The sequence below is a fragment of the Phyllostomus discolor genome, chromosome 3 (assembly GCF_004126475.2).
Source record: "Phyllostomus discolor isolate MPI-MPIP mPhyDis1 chromosome 3, mPhyDis1.pri.v3, whole genome shotgun sequence".
NCBI classification, from domain to species: domain Eukaryota; kingdom Metazoa; phylum Chordata; class Mammalia; order Chiroptera; family Phyllostomidae; genus Phyllostomus; species Phyllostomus discolor.
The window spans coordinates 2,677,173-2,695,758 of record NC_040905.2 but is presented as its reverse complement, the minus strand read 5'-3'; the positions used below and the strand labels follow the sequence as shown (position 1 = coordinate 2,695,758).

Sequence of the window (18,586 nt, the reverse complement as noted above, 5' to 3'; positions counted from 1 at the left end):
TAAAAAAAATCACTGCAGTGTTACCGGTCTTTTCTGATTTGTGGAAATAAAGTGTGTGTTAGGGCGGTGGGTGGATGATTCCAAAGGGAATCATTTCTCTCACGCTGTGGAGTCTCTAGCAGCTGCCCCTCCCCCGGGAGGGGCCGCACGCGCCACCACCCTCACGCGAGAGCCAGCAAAGAGCTCCAGGTGGCAGCCGTCTCTGTGGCTCGTGTGCTCTGCCACCTGAGCCTCCCCCAGGCTCGCCTGGGCCGGTGCAGGGGAAGGCGGCGCAGGGTCTCCGCTCCCTCGAGAACCTCTGAGGCCCACGGGGCCGCACGGGTGTGTTTGTGTCCCAGATCGGCTCCTACTTCGGCAGCGTCCTGACCACGGTGGACGTGGACAGAGACTCCAACACCGACATCCTGCTGGTCGGCGCGCCCACGTTCATGGGCGCGGAGAAGGAGGAGCAGGGGAAGGTGTACGTGTACTCTGTGGACCAGGTAAGGGGCCCGCCGGGGAGTCCCCTCCCTTCTTTGAATTTCAGACCGAGAACGTAGTCTCTAACGTTTCACTCACTTTGGGAAAAGAAGCAAAGGAGATTTCGGGAGTTCTAACACAGTAACTCGAGCCAGTGGACGTTTTCTGCTTCGAGAGTGGGAACTGTTCCTTTAAACCGAGCGTGCAGGATGAAGACCACCGTGCATCTCCCTGAGCTGCGAAGTCAAGTCACGGGCGGCCATTCTGGAGCTCCGGCCCGGAGCGCGGCAGCGACCGCTCAGGCCAGGGGGGCTGGGGGCGGGGGCAGGCTTGGGGGGGGGGGGCGTGGCAGGGAAGTGTAAGGCACCGACAGCGGACAGTTTCAGCAAACCACCGAGGTCTTGGACACTTCACAGGCCTGGAGCGAGATTCCGTTTCCTCCCCTGACTTCAGACATTCTTTGTTAGGGGAAATCATTCTCCATTTCTGCATTGGAAGAGGTGTTTTTGTTTGTCTGTTTGTTTGTTTGTTTGTGGAGGGTCCCATGGACTTTTCTGTGCCCTGTACTCTTTCTCCCCTTCTCGCGGGAAAGTGTGTCCCTGCCCACGGTTGCTCCTACTTTCTGGCCTTTCCAGAGCTTTCGGCTTTTCTCACTCGAGAGAGGTTTGGGAAAAGTCGGCTTTTGAACAGGTGGGGACTTTTCTTTTTTTCTTTACTTTTTTTTTTAATTTTAATCATTGTCCAAGTACAGTTTTCTGCCCTTTACTCCCATTCCAGCCCACCCACCTATCCCTCCCCACCTCCCTCCCATGTCCACCCAAGACTTTCCAAAGAAGCACAGCATTGCACTAAGGATAGTGACGTGAATTGAGGATTTCAAAATTCAGTTCTTTTGCTTTAAGCAGATGCGGTGAGCTGCACACTCACTCAATTGCGTTACAAAGAGAATCCACTGAAATCCTCCATCTGTCTTCTTTCCTGCACGTCTGCTACACTCTGTTCTCGAACATCCCCCTCCGCTGCCCCCACCCGGTGTTGCGCAAATGCTACAAACGGGGCCCTTGATGCACAAACGGGTTTCCCAGCGCCGCCCGAGGGCGCACGGACACCCCCGCGCTGCCGCGGTCCCGGCGCGGTCCCTGAGCGTCCCGCCTGTGTCCCCGCCAGACGAGGTTTGAGTACCAGATGAGCCTGGAGCCCGTGAAGCAGACCTGCTGTGCGGCCGTGAAGCACAACTCGTGCACCAGGAAGAACAAGCACGAGCCGTGCGGGGCCCGCTTCGGGACGGCGATCGCCGCCGTGAACGACCTCAACCTGGACGGGCTGAACGACGTGGTGATCGGCGCGCCGCTGGAGGGCGACCACGCAGGCGCGGTGTACATCTACCACGGCAGCGGCCGGACGCTGCGGAGGCCGCACGTGCAGGTGAGGCTGAGGCCCCGCCTGCGCAGGTGCGGGCCTGGACCGCCGCCGACCCGCCCCAGGGGGTGCCGATGGGGGGCCGAGCGGGGGTGGTCCTCCCCAGGCCCCTGGGCCCGCCTCCTGGGCGCTCGCGGGTCTGTCTTCTGACTCCAGCGGGAAGCTAGGTTTCTCCTTCTCTTCCCTCTTGAGAGAAGAATTACTTTGTATTTCATCTTTTTATCTAGTTTTTTTTTTTCTTTTATGTGCCAAGTATCCTTAATCTGGTCTTTTGACATGGTAAAAAGCAAACAAAAACGCACAAGACGGAAGAGCACTTTTGCACACTGCCGTCTGACGCCTGCAGTGCGCCCCATCCAAAGCAGAGGGGACGCTTTCTGAACCGGAGAACAGTCGTCATAGGATTCGGCCAGTAAGGGAGATTAGGTTACTGGCTTCATGTTCAGCATCTGTGTTCAGCATCAGTTCAGTATCAGTATCAATAGTGAAACTTCATTGCCTTTATATTTAGGGATTAGACTGGTGTATTTCCAGCAAACGGATTTGGGTTTCCAAAAGTTTATCATTTTCTCACCAGCAGTCCCTCTGGGAAAAGCACATCTGACTTCGCCCGTGGGGGATTTCCGTGGTTCCTGCTTTAATCTCCCTCTTCGTTAGTGGCTCTGAGCCACGAATGTAACGCTTCCCTGTACGAGAAAAACACAGACTCACGGGAGCGTTCAATGCACCATGAAAACTGTGGAATTGTCTTTAAGTAACCACAGTGAGTCACGGGCCAGCGCTCCGAAACAGGATGGGATCTACTAGTTTCTAGTTTCTGTGCCAGGAAGAGAAAGTCAGAACGTTAATCGTTTCCTCTGGCATTCGGTCGTTCCCCGTGGTGCTGTAGCCCACGGAACTCGCCAGTCTCGCTCACGTGTGGACAAGCCGTGCAGACGGTCACGGAGTCACGATGACGTTAGTAGCGAAAGAACAGCATAAAGGGCCCGTCCCAGCAACAAGCCAGCCCCGCTCTGCGTTTAGTGAGTGGCGTGTTTCTGTTAAGGAGCGCCCTGTTATGTGCTTCCCTGGAGTCCCGGGGCCTGGGGGAGCCAGGCTCTGCAGGCCGCGCTTCCTCCCTGAGCTCCACCAGCGCACCCTTCCTCATCCCCCCTGCACGTCGCATGGGGCGGCCTTGGCAGTCACGCGGTAAGGGTTTCGAATTATTAATACATGGAGTGGAGTTGTCACGAGCAATGCATTTTGTAAAATGGTGCTACATCAACACACAGATTTAAACAACAACAACAAGGAGTATTTGAGTTGAGCTTCTTTAATTATTGGCAGAACGTTTTCCCAGAGATACACTCCCTCGTTTCCATGGCAACCAGAGGTGCTGCCTGTGCCTGTGGGGTGGGGGTGACCCAGAATCACACTGGATGGACTCTTCTAGAACCAAGGATGCAGATGTCTCCTGACTTGTTTGTTGTTTGTGTGTGTGTGGGGGGGGGGGGGGGGGGAGTAAGGAAATACTTCCCAGTGAGTCACCAACATTTAAGCATGAAAAATGTTCCCACTTGCTTTGCTCATTTGGCCTCTTAATTCATGATTTCTGAGCGGAAATGGGAGGGTGAGGAGGCCCCGAGTTTAGGGAGTGTCCGTCTGTCCTGTCTCCCCACCACGGGGCTCTGAAAATACTACCAGCTTGAACCAAAGGTCAGTCAGGAGTGCAGAGGTCAAACATCACGCGTGGGGATGCGCACAAACCCGGCCTCGAACTCACCGCACGCTCCCAAGGCGGAGGATGCCTGTGCATGGAGGGAGCCTGTGGCGCCGCCCTGGACGCCCGGGACAGGTTTTGGCAGACAGAGAAGCTGAGAGCATGTTGAGAAGCGTGACTGGCAGCCAGCGCCAAGGTCAGCGCGCAGGCTGGCCGGGGCGTTTCCCGCTGCGCCCGGCTGGCGTGGTGTGTTTGCCAGGGTCCCGGCGCCTTTGGGGTTCTCTGCGTCCTGGGGGCGCCCGGGAGCTGGGCGGCAGCGCCAATGACAGTGTTCTCCTGGAGGAGCAGGAGAGATGACGGGGTGTGGCTCCCCCCCCCCCACCCCCCGGTGTCAGGAACCCTGGCGGGGTTTGTCTGTACGATGAGAAGAACATCCTTTGGGGACATCTGGGTCATTTCTCTGGTCTCCAGATTGGGGGGGGGAGGGCCCTCTTGGGCCGCTCTCCAAAAGTTGTTTCATTTTAATCTTTTGGTAACCAACCCAAGTCCTCGGGTTCATTTAAAACTGTTCCGGAAGACACTCTCCTGACATAGAAACTCTCGGGTGTTCACAGCGGATTCCATCCGGCGGGGACGGCGAGACGCTGAAATTCTTCGGCCAGTCCATCCACGGAGAAATGGACCTGAACGGGGACGGGCTGACGGACGTGACCATCGGCGGCCTGGGCGGTGCTGCCCTCTTCTGGTAGGCACTTTAATAACACCCAGTGCGTCCGGTGGTTCACCCACGTTTCTGGGGGCTTTCTATCATACGGAATAACTGATTTCCTTTTATGCTCCGTTATTCAGACAGAAATCACGCAGCTCGGTAAGCTGGGGAAGTCAATGAACCATATTAAAGGAACAAATGGAATCAACCCTTAATTTGCGCAGCCTTTAAAATGCCTGCATCCCCAAATTAATTCCAGTTAATTGTGAAATCCTAGTCAAGGGTCAAATACATATATTAATGTCATTTTATTTATTAATAAAATAACTTATTAGTTAACAGTATGAATAACTCTACCTCTAGCTAGTTAAAAACAACTTTGAAATAAGTTCTATTTGAAAAAAGTGGTTAAAAATATATGAAGAATAACAGTGAGAATTTTGTATGATAATTTTTTTTAAATGTTACAGATTTTATCAAGGATATAAAGGAAGGATGTAATAAGTGAAAACTAGATTTATGATATCAGCCTCAGGGGAGAAAGCTCACGTGCTCATTCTCTCAAATTGACCTTTGGCTGAATGTAATTCAGATAGAAAATCTCAACGGTCATTTTCCCAAAACTTTATCTAGAAGAGTGGTAAAGAAAATTGCGAAAGATTGAGGGGAACACAGAGACCTGGAAATTGGTAACTGTTGTAACCTAAGATAAAACTAACGGTCAAGTAAAAATTGTATACTAAATTATACACTGATAACAACCAAATGTTTGAAATGTTTTAGCTAATACATATAACTATATATGCACTTGTTATGCATATAACTATGGGGACTGCCCAGAACTTATCCAGCCATTTAATATGAAAAACAGGGACATTTACTGAAGAAGATACGAGAAACATGGTACACAGGACAAGGATGCCTCAGTCCCCTTCAAAGTGGGCACCTCACACAGGACCTCACCCAGTTCTCCCAGTCCCCATCAGCTGCCCTGGTGCCTTTTCCTGAATCTCATCGATTGTCTGAAATCTCTTCCTTTTCAAAGGTGATGTTAGTTTTGGGAAAAGCCAGAAGTTTCCAGGCACCAAATCAGGGCTGTAGGGGGGCTGAGTCACCTGGGTGATTTGACGCCTCATCAGAAAGCCCCACGTGAGATGTGATGCATGAGTGGGCACATTGTCATGATGAAGCTGCCAGTCACCAATGGCCCATAGCTGTCGCCTTCTGAAACATCTGAATAGTTTCTGTGGAGGATGTTCAAGCTGAACACAAAATCTGAGGCAGACTTGTTGCTCTACTCACTCCGTCAATTTGAATGTGACAGCCACACAGCACACGCACTCACTCAATGACATCTACCACTCCCACTGACTAGTACAGCGATGTCATCATTGTTCACACATGCACACCCCAGTCCTTGTCGGCCAGGTTCCATCGATGTCACACGAACCGTCCTCATCGTGTTAACAATGGCTGCACTCCTTCTGGGCAGACCATATGCATACCCTTGCGATACACACAACTGGAGGGAAAGGCAACCTGAAAGGCCGTGCCTGGGGAGGGAGAGTGCTGGGCAGCAAGAGGCTGTGACCGTGGGGAGGACTCACTGGAACCAGAAGTCACCGGTGTTGGGAGCAAAGAGCACGTGCTTTTTGTTTTTGTTGGAACTGTTGGCCCTGAACTAAATTATTACTCACACCTCATGGATATGCAGGAGACGCCTGGGGGAATCGCATAACTTCCCGAGGCGGCTTAGGGTCCACACTCAATACCCTTGTAACAGGGCAAGTGTTGATCTCCAAGGGGCAGCAGAGGCTTCCTAGGAAGGATGAACCCGCCCCAGGAGACGAGATGGAGGGTGACGGTTAGTGAGGACGCTGGTCTGGGCATGGTGCACACCCCCCGTCCCTTCCCCTGTGATGCGCGGGTGCTCCCTGGCTGACGGCACTCCCGGAGAGGAATCTGGGACAACCGTGTTCCTTTTGGAGGGTCTGTCTCTGGGCAGGCGAGGGAGTTCTGGAAAAGCCTGTCCTGCAGCTCCAAACAACCCATAGATTAATGCGCTGTGCGTGGGGGTAGCGTGATCTGAACTCAATAGGTCGTATTTAGGAGCGGCATATTCGGCTCTCCCTTATAAACAAAAGCCTAACGTGGTTCCAAAGCAACCTGAGCATCCCTGGAAGGTCAGACACATTCGCATCTGTAATAAATTCCCCGGAGAAATGGAGTCAGGAGGGCCCACTGACGCAGACTCCGGCCCACAGTGTCTGAGACGTTATGGATGAGACACGAGACAGATTCACATGGACCACCAAGTCCCGTGGAGGAAAAGGGATGGCGCGGCTTCTCTCTCAAGAGGAGGGAAAGCCTCAGAGTGGCCTAGCCACTCTCTCAAGGGGAGAGCGCCTGACCCTGGCCTTGGCAGGCTTTTATTGGGTTTGTTTTGCACAAGAATACAGGTAAAGCTCATTCATCATTATCAGGCAGTAGAAATCAAACATGCAAAGAACTCTGAGGGCCTATTCCGAGTCAGGGTCAGATAGCTAAAGAGCCATAAAACTTTGAGGAACAAACTCATTTCTTGCTTGGACCCTTATCATTTAATTGAGAGCATTCTAAACAAAGCAGGTTTCACAGGATTTTACATATTCTTTCTTAGGCCTGATCCCCCTATGGAACCCGCCCTTTCCAGCACAGGGCGGCACCCACCACCGGCATTGTTTCAGGCTTAAGACATTGTTTCAGGCTTAGATCAGGCAGAGGAAGTAAGGCAGCCAAGAGATTAGGAGGCTTCTTGCAGACAGAATGAGGACTCAGGCTATGTCAAAGCCGAGGGGCGAGGGTCCATCACCCCCTTTTGCTATAGCCCCTCAAGTCCTTCCCTGAGGGTTCCCCATGATCATGCCTGTCTTAGATCGTCCCTCCCCTGAGGAATCTTCCCTGTCATTGGCTAACTGGTCAAGCACTGGGGCCCAGGCAGGGTGAAGTAAAAGGAGCAGAAGCAGCGCCCCTGCCAGGGAGATAAGCTTTGTCTCCTTGGTGGCTTATGGTCCGAAGGTCTCTCACTCAGCCTTGGGGGGGGGGGGGGGCGGTTACAGCTTCTGAAACCAGGCAGGGCGGATCCCGACAGCCCAGCCCATCCACAGGGAACCACCCGCTTCGATGACTCCCTCTGGGCTCCCCCGAGGGTGGCATCCCGCAGGTGCAGAAATGTGGGAGTGACCACCCCCGTTTACGCGTGTCTAGGTCCCGAGACGTGGCTGTCATTAAAGTGACCATGAGCTTTGAACCGAACAAAGTGAACATCCAGAAGAAAAACTGCCGCGTGGAGGGAAAGGAGACCGTGTGCATCAACGCCACCGTGTGTTTCGACGCGAAACTGAAGTCCAAGGAAGACACGGTTTACGAAGCCGGTAAGCGTGCCGCACGCAGCAGGTGCTTTGGGGCAGGAGGACGGTGCCGTCGCCGGGGCCGGGAAGGTGCGGTGTGCCCCGTGCCCCCTGCAACAGGGTCTGCACGGCCTGTCTGCCCCTGCGAACGTGGGGAGCCTGCAGTGAAAGCTGCCGTGCAGGAGTGGGGGCGGAGCCCGGTGAATCCGGAGCGGGCGCTCAGGGGGCGGCCTCGACACCCCAGCATTCCCCCGGAGCGCCACACTTCCTGTAAACAGTCAGCGCTTAGAAAATAAACTGGAGAGACAGAGAGAGAGGGGGAGAGAGAAAGAGAGAAAGACAGTGAGTTCACAGATGGTGCTTAGGAGCTGGGCTCCCCGCCCCCCCAGCCCAGCCCAGCCGGTGCCCCGACTTCTCTGAGCAGGCCGTCTCCCTCTCTGCTGCCCTCTCCTGGGCAGGCCGGGAACTGCAGGGGGTGTGAGCATGGTGCCAGCCACCTTCCCCGGGGGTCCCTTTGCTGCCCTCAGGCGACCCTCATTTTTGAGTCTGACGTTCAGGCACATCACAGCAGCCCAGGTGTGGCCCCCTTTCCACACGTGACACTCGCTGAACCTTCTTTAAAAACGATATTAAAATATGCCGGAGCCGAAACTGTGAAGGCCACTGGCTGCAGAGAGTGAGTTACTTTGCAAACCCAGTGTAAGTGGAATGAGGGAAGCGTTCATCTTTAAAACCTGCTTCTCTTGGCGTGCCCTCCGTGCATGTGTGCGCTCCGCAGTGGTCCTCCGGTGGGAAGACAGAGGGGGGCAGGAAGGGGAAGGAGCGGTTTACATTTCCATACGTAGCATTATTTCAGTCTCACCCAACTTTTGTGAGTAACAAAGTGACCGCGTGGGGAGCATTGTCACCTTCTTAGACGTACGAGGTTTAACTTGTTTTCCTGCTTAGGGTGTGCTTAGTTTATTAAACTTATTTAGTAGGCCGAATGCACTCTAGGCTTTGACCATACTCTAAAGTGGCACTTGTTATAAACGAGGTAAAAATGTCATTAACGTCTCTATTAAAATGTAACAAAATGAATATTCAAAGTGAGTAAATCCCGTAGACACAGGCATGGTCCGGAAAGTGGCTGATATGTAAGGGGCACGTGTGTGTGTGTGTGTGTGCGTGTGTGTGCACATGTAAATTACAAAGTAAGTGTAACCGAACATCGAGAGTGTAGCACCTGCACCAGCCGTTCCGTGGAGTACCCCCGCCCCCCAGGCTGATGTCCCCGCCTGTGGATGCCCTCACCCCACAGCACTGCTGTGAGCCGGACGGCAGAAGCTCGGTGCCGACCGACGGCCCGAGGGACCTTTCCGTCGCGCTGACCGAACAGGCTGGGCCGTGTGAAAAGCACCCCGAAACCCCCCTCCCCACTGCCCTGTTTCCATCCCCCAGACCTGCAGTACCGCGTCACGCTGGACTCGCTCAGGCAGATAGCACGCAGCCTCTTCTCCGGGACGCAGGAGAGGAAGGTCCAGAGGAACGTCACCGTCCGCGGGTCCAAGTGCACCAAGCATCTCTTCCACATGTTGGCAAGTAAATCATGTGCCTCGGCTGCCTTGTCCCGACGCCGGCCGGGCGCCCCGGTGTCTTGTCTCACGTCTGTCCCTTCTCTCTGTTCGGTTTCGAAGCGTGCATCGTGAGATTTACTGTAATTCTGTCAGTTCACTGTGGTCAGGAAGCCCCAGGTATGATGTCCTCGTTTCCAAGTTCATTTTATCGCCTCTCCTCTCCCCTGTGTGGTCTCCCAGAGTGGTGCTCGGGGCATGGTGACGTCAGCGAGAGGCCGGTCCCTTCGCTGCTGTGCTTTTTCAGCGTGGAAACACGTCCCTTCCGGCGGCCTCGGTGGCCGGGGGGGGGGGGGGGCAATAAAAGGTTACACACCCTGAGGGGGCCCACAGGGCCATGTGCTGTCTGTGGTCTCCTCTGGTGCTCATCCACGCACTTCATTCCTCGTGCTGAAACCCAAGGGGAGACACCTGGTGTTCCCCGTCTTCCGCGGGCTTCGGGCTCCCTGAGCGTCTTTCTGCTGGAGTGGGCGGGGGAGCCGAGGAAGCAAATTGTCATCAGTCGCTGGAAGCGGCTGGGGAGCTGGCTGGGCCCACTCTCAGTGCCATGGACGTAGGGGGCCTTCCCTGCCAAGGGCAGGAGCTGCGTAAATAGCTGCTTTAAGCAAGAAGAAAACAGCTGAATGGGTGTGATGAGAAAAGACAGGTTTCGAACCTCAGAGACTTTTCCTCGGGGATTTCGTGTCACCGTTCCCTGTGACGTGTGTCACAATAAAACTTACTCTGTCAACGCCAGGGCCAATCTGCAGTCAGAAACCAAATCCCAGAGTCGTGCGTCCTGTGCGGGTTCTTGGGGCCGGCGTCGAGGGACCGAGGCTGGGATGTGACGGGATGGGGGGTGGGAGGTCTTGGGGGGGGCGCTGCCTCCAGCCGGGGGAGAACGCAGCAGGGCACCCCTGTGCAAACATAGGGTCAAGCGCGGGTCTGAGAAGGGGTGAACGAGTTGCCAGATGCCCCAAGGTCGTCTGGACCTTCACGGTACTCGACCACTTGTCCCGGACTCAGCCAGGGCGGAGTCTGTATCCCAGTGGTGTTGGCGAGGTTGCTCAGTGTGTCCCAGGGTCAGCTTTCGTGTGGGAAGCGATGCCCGTGGTAGAGACTCCTCGTGGAGGCCCGTGGAGATGCCACTCTGCGACGTGTACAAAGCTGGTGGCTCTGAACAGGCCACAGACGGTGCTGTTACCGCTGACGGTCTAACCAATATCGACCGTATTAGCACTATTTACGTATCGCTCGCCTCATACAAGTCTCTGATTCAGGATATGTCGTGTATCAGTGAAATGCAACTCAGTTTGAAAGCAGTTTGCTCTCCTGAGTGGGGAGAGCCTCCCGGAAGTGCTGCACAGCGGTGTGAGCCCGAGGCCTCCAGGGAGATGACACTGCTGTGCAGGTGGCTCCCAGTGAGTGACCGACCAGGTGTGACGCGTCCCGCCCCCTGCAGCGGCCCCTCGGAGAAGCTCGGGCGGGTCGGCGGGTCGGCACCACCTGCAGCCTGTGTGCTCCAGCCGTGGCCCGTGTCCCAGCCCAGGGCCGGCCGTGCCCTGCAGAGCAGAGCCTGAGGGGGTCACACGTCGGACCGGGTGCCCAGAAATGTCCGCGTAGGGCTGACCCCCAGCGACGGGGGACGGAAGCCCCGTCAAGGTCAGAACGCCCAGTAAAGGGGCCCCAACGACGCTCTGTATGTTTCGGCCTCCAGGACAAGCACGACTTCCGGGACTCCGTAAGGGTAACCTTGGATTTCAGTCTCGTCAGTGCAGACCACGGGCCCGTCCTCGACGACTCGCTGCCCAGTTCGGTGCACGAATACGTAAGTCGCTCTTTTTCCCTCTGGAAGGCCTGTGTGTGACTATGTTAGGGAAAAGCTTGAAATACATGAGCACACACACACATACACATGCATGTGTATCATTGATTTAGGGTTACATGTATGTGTGCGTGACAAGGTATGACATATTCCAGCAGGTACACGCACGTGCACCTTTAAATGAGTCTGGCAAGGAGGGTGGCCGGACCAGAGGAGGCAAGGGGAACAGAAAGGGGAGACATCTGGGGAGAGGTGGAAAGGGCAGCGCTCGGTGACGAGCTGCATGAAGTGGGGCAGCCCTGCGTGAGGAAGAGGAGGAGGCGAGGAAAGCCCCCAGCTGTGTGGCCCGGCCGATTTCCACCCGCTGACCGGACCGGCGTGGTCCTGAGCCGTGTCCGGTTCTCCTGAGTGAACCTCCCGTCCCCGGAGTGAGGGTTCAGGTGTCCGCTCATGGTGCTCGCCTCGGCTCTCTGAAACCCTCCAGTTCTCACGGGCCAAGGCCACGGAGGCTCGTCTGTGGAAACCGAGGGCCTCCTTTAAAGACCGGGAGAGTCTGTACCCCAAAGTAGAAGCTCCCTCAGTTCCCCTGCGCACTGTGGGGACAAACAGACTGTCCTGCGATTCCTGCAGTGGGATCGATCCCCCTTAGGGGTCGCTCCCCTCCCCTGGCCTCAGGCCACCTCTCTTACTCGGGTTAACACTGAACTAGAGTCTGAAAGGTGCTCCCGGGCCCGTTCCAGATCCCCTTTGCCAAAGACTGCGGGAACAAGGACACGTGCGTGTCGGACCTCGCCCTGGGCGCCTCCACCCCGGACCCCCCCGGCGCGCTGCTCGTCAGGTCCCCCGGCGACAAGCTCGACGTCAGCCTCACGGTCAGGAACAAGGGTGACAGCGCCTACAACACCAGGACCACGGCGTACTACTCCTCCAACCTCATTTTCTCCGGGATCGAGGTAACCTCGCCACTCCGCCCCGGGCTGGGCGTTCGGGATGGCGACTTCCTGAGCCCGCTTTCCACGCCGCTCCACTGACTATTTTATTGCATTGACTGGATAGAAGAACGTGCCTTTGGTACAAAATCGGTACCACCTAATGGTGCATGCAAATGCCACGATGGTCTTGAGAGCTTTGGTTTTGATGTGATTCTTTTTTAAAAAAATACTTTATTTTTATTTATTTTTAGAGAGGGAAGGGAGGGAGAAAGAGAGAGAGAGAGAAACATCAATGTCTGGTTGCTGAGGGTCATGGCCTGCAACCCAGGCATGTACCCTGACTGGGAATAGAACCTGCGACACTTTGGTTCGCAGCCCGTGCTCAATCCACTGAGCTACGCCAGCCAGGGCCTTGATGTGATTCTTTAGAGACAGTCTGTCTCTTCTCGGGTCTCAGGATGAGGAAAGGGTCTGTGGTGTATGGAAAGTGTGCGTCACAGGATCCTCACCGCGCCGCACCTGAGGCTGAGTCAAAGAAAATAAACACCACCATGAAAGTCAAAGTATGTGCAGAGAGGGCACAGAGAGGCAGGCGCTGACCGGGAGACACTTACAGGCAGAAACGCCGAGACACTCCCACTTCTGTGCGAAGTCCTCACGTGGACGGGGCCGTGTGGGAGGTGACTGACCCATTGCCCTGCCGGAAGCTTCCCGGTTATTTTGGCAACAGCATGAAGCTGCGTAAGACACTGTGTCAGAAGGAGTTAGTAGCCACTTTGCTTTTAATCCTGATCCCTGAATGAGCCGCCCTGAGTTAAACTCTGTGTGTATTTGCACAAACTAATTATAAATGAGTTCGTGCTTTTAATATGATGCGTCTTCAAAGCCAATACACGTATTATACGTGGTATTCAATTCTGTTGTTTCGTTCCTGTGACTTTATATTTTTCCTGATATTTTTGTTTCCATTTGCCAAGAGGTCACTTAGCAACATGACGAAGGTATGAATAAAATGTCCTGTATTACGACCGCGGGTTTTCAGTGAGGAATGTTAATTACAAACCCAAATGTGCCGGGTGATGACGGGAAAATGTCACTGCCCGGGTCATGATGGCCTGTGGCCACCCAGCGCATTCCCGGCCTGGGCGGAGAGACCCAGGTGATGCCTGAAACCAGCAGCTCGGCCCCAGGAGCCCCGGGTTCCCATGACAACGGTCCCCCAAACGGCTGTCTTCCCTTGAGTCTTGGCGTGCGCCGGGCTCCTGGTTTCGCTCTCATCGATTCTTCCGTAAGCAGGCATCGCTGCAGTGCAGGGACCCCAAGATCGCCACCCCACTCCCTCCACATTTTAACGTTTCCGTAGCTGAATTCTGCAGCCGGTGGTGTGTGTATGAGTCCCGCAGCATTGTTTTCTTTGTGTCGGCACGTGAAACAATGTGTCCGGTTCAATGGCGCGTTAAACTTAATGAGACAGAGAGTCACTCACCCCTCTCGACAGAAGATCAGGACTCTTGAGGGGGATGAAGCCGAGAGGGGTGGAGTCGGGGTTCAAACCCCCCCCCCCCCGTGGTCCCCAGGCAGGGTCCACGCTGCCCTCCCCAGCTGCCGTTCACGGTGGGCCCCCTCATGCCAGTCTGGTCTGCGTGGCTCTTCCCTCCAGCCACCTGCGCCCTGTGGGGTGTGTGCTGTGACTCCTCCCGCTCCACGCGGGAAGGAGGATCCAGGCGGAACGGAGTGATGTGCTCCGTGCTTCCTCCAGCCCCCACCCCAAACCCTAAGTGAGGTTTCCCGATGTCCACAGGCAGTCGGACGGGTGACCCCGGAGTGCCATGGCTTCCCCAGTGACATTGAGAGGCAAACCTTAGCGAGACAGAGTGCAGGCGCAACTGGGGAAATTCTAGAAACCCAAGGTCAAGGATTCCACCTGCGTGTCTGCTCTCTAATTCCGTCTCCCTTCCTCTAGGCGATCCAGAAAGACAGCTGCGAGTCCAATCACAACGTCACGTGCAAAGTGGGATACCCGTTCCTGAGGAGAGGGGAAATGGTGAGCAGGCCACACCGCATGGCAGTTGTGGCAGTCGGGGATGGAAAAATAACACACTCAGCGCCGGTTACAGAACTCCTTCTGGTCCTGGCGCCTCAGGGCGGTGTCGACGAAGAAGGTCGAGTTGACACGTGGAACTCTTGGAACCCAAAGGCGGTTACTGCCTGAGCCAAACTCGGACACCGCGCCAAAACGATGGGTGGGCGCCAGATGACAGATCAGATAGCGTGGAGCCGAGAGTCCTCACACCGAAGCCGCCGCGCGGTAGACCTTTCTGGCCTGCAGGGAAAGGAGTCTTCCAGGCGGGCGGGGCTCGAACTCTGTCTAGAACCTCGGCCGTCACTTTCCTCTCTCTCTCTCATAGAAGCCTCGTGGCGATACAATAGTCCGTATACCATACAACCCCCTCGTTTAAAGTGTACAATTCGGAGGGTTTCCGTGTGTGCACCGCACAGTGCATTGTGCACTGTGATCCATGTCAGAACACTTTCACGTCCCCGAAAGGAACCCCACCCACGCGACCAGTTGCTGCTCTTTTCCCCCCAGCACCCCGTCCCCCGACCCCAGACAACCGCCGATCTGCCCTCTTTCTCGTGGGTTTGCCTGCGCCGGCATTTTATATACACGAACTCACGCAGCGTGTGCGGCCTTTTGTGATTGGCTTTCCATGGAGCCTGGCATTTTCAAGGCTGAGTTACATATCTGTAGTCTATTCCTTTTTATTTCCAAATAATACTCCATCGTGTGTCACCTTTTGCTCATTGGTGCACCGAGTGATTGGCGTTGAGGTGGTTCCACCTTTTGGCTACAGTGGATAAAGCTACTGTGAAGCGTTGTGTATGGGTTTCGGTGCGGACGCCTGTTTTCAGCTCTCTGGGGCGGGAGCATAGGGACGGGAGTCTGGGGTTACATGGAACCAAGGTGTAACGTTTTGGGGAACTGCCACACTGTGCTCCCACGTGGCCCCCACACCGGCTTACATCCCGACCCGCCGTGCCTGAGGGTTCCAGCTTCTTCCCCTCGTCCCTGCCTTTTTGCTACTGATCCCTGGGCGTGTGAACTCGCGTCTCCCTGTGGTTTTAATTTGCACTTCCCGATGGCTCGTGGCACCGAGCCTTCCTCGCGTGCTCGCCGGCCACGCGTGTGCCTGCACGGAAGTGTGTGCTCGGGTCCGCCGGCGGCTGTTTCACTGGGACGTGTTTTTTCAGTGAGCCGTGAGGGCTCTCCGTGTACACTGCATCCGAGCTGCCCCTCAGATACGGGACGTGCACACGCCGTCCCCCGTCCCGTGCACCGTCTTTCCTCTCTCTCACTGTCGTGCGTGCGCGCACAAAAGTCTGGACCTCGACGAAGTCCATCCTGCCCATTTGTTCTGCTGTCCCTCGTGTCCTGGGTGGTGTATGCAGGAAGGCTCTGCCTAAATCAAGGTCACAACGGTCTCTACTCCTCTTTTTTCTCCCAAGCGTTGTATGGTTTTGGCTCTTACGTTTACAAACGTCTGTGCTCTGTTTTCACGAACGCATGAGTCTGGTGCGAGGGACGAGTCCCACTCCAGTCTTTGTCTGAGGACTTCAGGTGTCGCACACCGTTTGTCTGAAGACGTGAGTTACCTTGGCGCTCTCGCCGCACATCAGCTGACTGAAACACCTGAGCTTGTTTCTGGACGCTTCATTGTCTTCCGTTAGTCAGTGTGTCCGTCTCTACGTCAGGACCACGCTGCTGTGATGGTTGCAGCTTTGTCGTGAGCTTGGAATCAGGAAAGGTCAGTCTTCGACTCTTTTCCTTTCCAAAGCCGTTGGCTATTCCGGTCCCTTTCATTTCCGTTTGTACTTTAGGGGCAGCTTGTTGTTTTCTGAAGTTCGGTAGGGGTTGCATTGAATCTGCAGATCAATTTAGAGAGTCTTACCCCCTTAAAAATATTAAGTCTTCTTATCCACAACAATCAGATGTTTTACCACTTATTTAGATTTTCTTTATTGCTTTCAAAAGTGTTTTGTAGTTTTCAGAATACACCTTTTGCCCTTACTTAGTTCAATTTATTCCTAAGCATTTTATTCTTTTTGATGTTATTTTAAATGGAGTTACTTTCTTAAATTTATTTTCAGGGTTTTTTTATTGCTAATACATAGAAATGCGATTTATTTTGAAATACTGATCAGTTACCCTGCCACCTTGTTGAAATTATTTATTAGTTCTAATAGATTTTTAGAGGATTCCACAAAATAGTTCATATACACGGTCTTGTCATCTGCAAATAGAGGCATTCTTTCCAGTCCAGCGCCTTTTATTTCTTTTTCTTACCTAATTGCCCTGGATGGAACCTCCCACAGTAAGTGAAGAGAAGTGAAGTAAGAAATCTCATTAAATACTAAGTACATTCAGTGTTAAAGACAATATTTGTTTCCGTGGAAAGCAGAGAATGATGATCTCACTTAATGATAAACAAGATATTTGCATATATTTTCATTGGCAGTTACATTTCAGTATAAATATTTGCTCTTCTATTTACTATCAAGTTAATGAGGGAAATATTTAATTACCCAAAACGACTCAGATAGGAAGCTACTTTACGGACTTGACCTAGACTTAAACCAAGAAGGGAAGCACTGTCCCCAATACTTATTCCCACTTTCTCGTATTCTGAGAGTTTATAACATAAGACTTCAGAACAGCCCCTGCTCTCCACGCGAAATGTCGATGAACACCGGGGTGGATGTCTGCAAATAGCAGTCACATATCTCCAACAAAATCTCTGAGCTTCTCTTTTTGCAAATAAGAATTCAAAAAGGCCTTTCCTTTCAATGCACGCAGCGTGGTTACTAGTGTTCCAGGAAACTGTGAATCACAGCAGTTATCATCAAGTTCAATAAATCTCTTCGATGTCCATTTTCATTTATGGAACAAACAGGACATACCAGTTTATTTTTGGAATCTCATCATAGAGTCTATTTCTTGACTACCCAAATAAAATTTACTGTGAAATTGAATTTCTTCCCTACAAATCTCTAAAACACACTTCACATTTGAAAAAAAAAACACACTCATAATTCATCTAATTTGACATGGAAATAAGGAATGTCAATTTCTATCTGCTCCTTCCCTTGACCGCTTTAATGAACCCTGGAATTATCTCACTTTCTCAAAGAATAATGCCACGCCTCATGTTACATTCCAACCACTGGAGACATTAATCACAATCTTAATCATTTGTTAACCATTTCCTTCTTCCTGTAGCAATTCCTTCCTGCTCAGGGTAAAAGCCCAAATCAAAGTGTCTCACGTCACCAAGAGGGAGATGAGGACATAATAGGGATATTTTGCAACTGATCTTTAGATGGCTTTCCCCTTAAAATACACTTTGGTTTTAGGGTCTAGGTCAGCCCGCCCCTCTGCAGGGGCCTCCGCCAGGTCTGCTGCCTCGTCAGGACCCCCCAGGCTCCCAGGTCCAGGCCGCCGGGGGGTGGGGCAGGGAAGGCAGGCGAGCAGGGTCTCACGGAGAGGGTCTGGCAGTTTGGCCCTTTGTCTGTTGCGGTTTCAGCCCACCCAGGAAAGCCTCTGCCGGAATCGAGATTGCCATTTCAGAGCAAGGAGAAAACTGCAGGGCTGAAGGTTTTTAGAAGAAATCTTTTGCCCTGGCTGGTGTGGCTCAGTGGATCGAGTGCTGGTCTGGAAAACTAAGGGTTGCAGGTTTGATTCCCAGACAGGGCACACGCCTGGGTTGTGGGCCAGGTCCCCAGTAGGGGGCGAGTGAGAGGCAACCACACATGGATGTTTCCCTCCCTGTCTTTCTCCCTCCCTTCCCCTCTCTCTAAAAATAAATAAAATCTTAAAAAAAAAGAAAGAAATATTTTTTTAATGTAACTCAAGATATGTGTGGAAGAGGAAAACACCAGGGAAAAAATCCCTGCGGATAATGATATGGCACAACCAGGCATGTGTCCCGACCCTGGAGCTCTGGCCACCCTTCTGTGGTGGTGCCTGTGTTCACGGAAAGGGCTTCCAACATCAGCCTCTGCCCTGTCTAGCACTCAACTACAAAGATAAAACTTTAGGTTATTCCTATTCACGGTGCGTTTTGGGCCATCTATATTGCTGGCCAAAATCCCAACACGGCACACACTGAGATTAGTTGTGTGTGTTTTTTTTTTTAAGATTGTATTTATTTATTTTTAGAGAGGGAAGGGAGAAAGAGAGAGAGAGAGAGAAACATCAATGTGCGGTTGCTGGGGGCCATGGCTTGCAACCCAGGCATGTGCCCTGACTAGGAATCTAACCTGCAATGCTTTGGTTCGCAGCCCGAGCTCAATCCACTGAGCTGCGCCAGCCAGGGCAAACTGAGATTAGTTTTGGGAATGGGAAACACAGTTCTACAAACACTGGTGAGGGCTCTCGGACTGGGACTCAGCAGTGGCGGGCATGTCTTCCAACGAACCCGGTTCCCGGTCTGCCCCCTGGAGTTTGTGCAGAATCTCGCGTCACAGAATTCCTGTGTGTGCTCAGGCCTGTACGTGTCCCAGA

At 53.4% G+C, this 18,586-nt stretch overlaps 1 protein-coding gene across 1 annotated transcript in view; it reads left to right on the top strand.

Moving 5' to 3' along the window:
• ITGA1 (integrin subunit alpha 1) overlaps positions 1 to 18,586 on the top strand; it is a 144,400-nt gene that overhangs the window by 107,932 nt on the left and 17,882 nt on the right. Inside the window, exons 13-20 of the mRNA XM_028526146.2 lie at positions 339 to 482; positions 1,627 to 1,884; positions 4,192 to 4,322; positions 7,533 to 7,699; positions 9,116 to 9,252; positions 10,985 to 11,095; positions 11,833 to 12,045; positions 13,988 to 14,068. Of these exons, the coding sequence (XP_028381947.1) occupies positions 339 to 482; positions 1,627 to 1,884; positions 4,192 to 4,322; positions 7,533 to 7,699; positions 9,116 to 9,252; positions 10,985 to 11,095; positions 11,833 to 12,045; positions 13,988 to 14,068 (1,242 nt within the window). The remainder of the gene's footprint in view (positions 1 to 338; positions 483 to 1,626; positions 1,885 to 4,191; positions 4,323 to 7,532; positions 7,700 to 9,115; positions 9,253 to 10,984; positions 11,096 to 11,832; positions 12,046 to 13,987; positions 14,069 to 18,586) is intronic.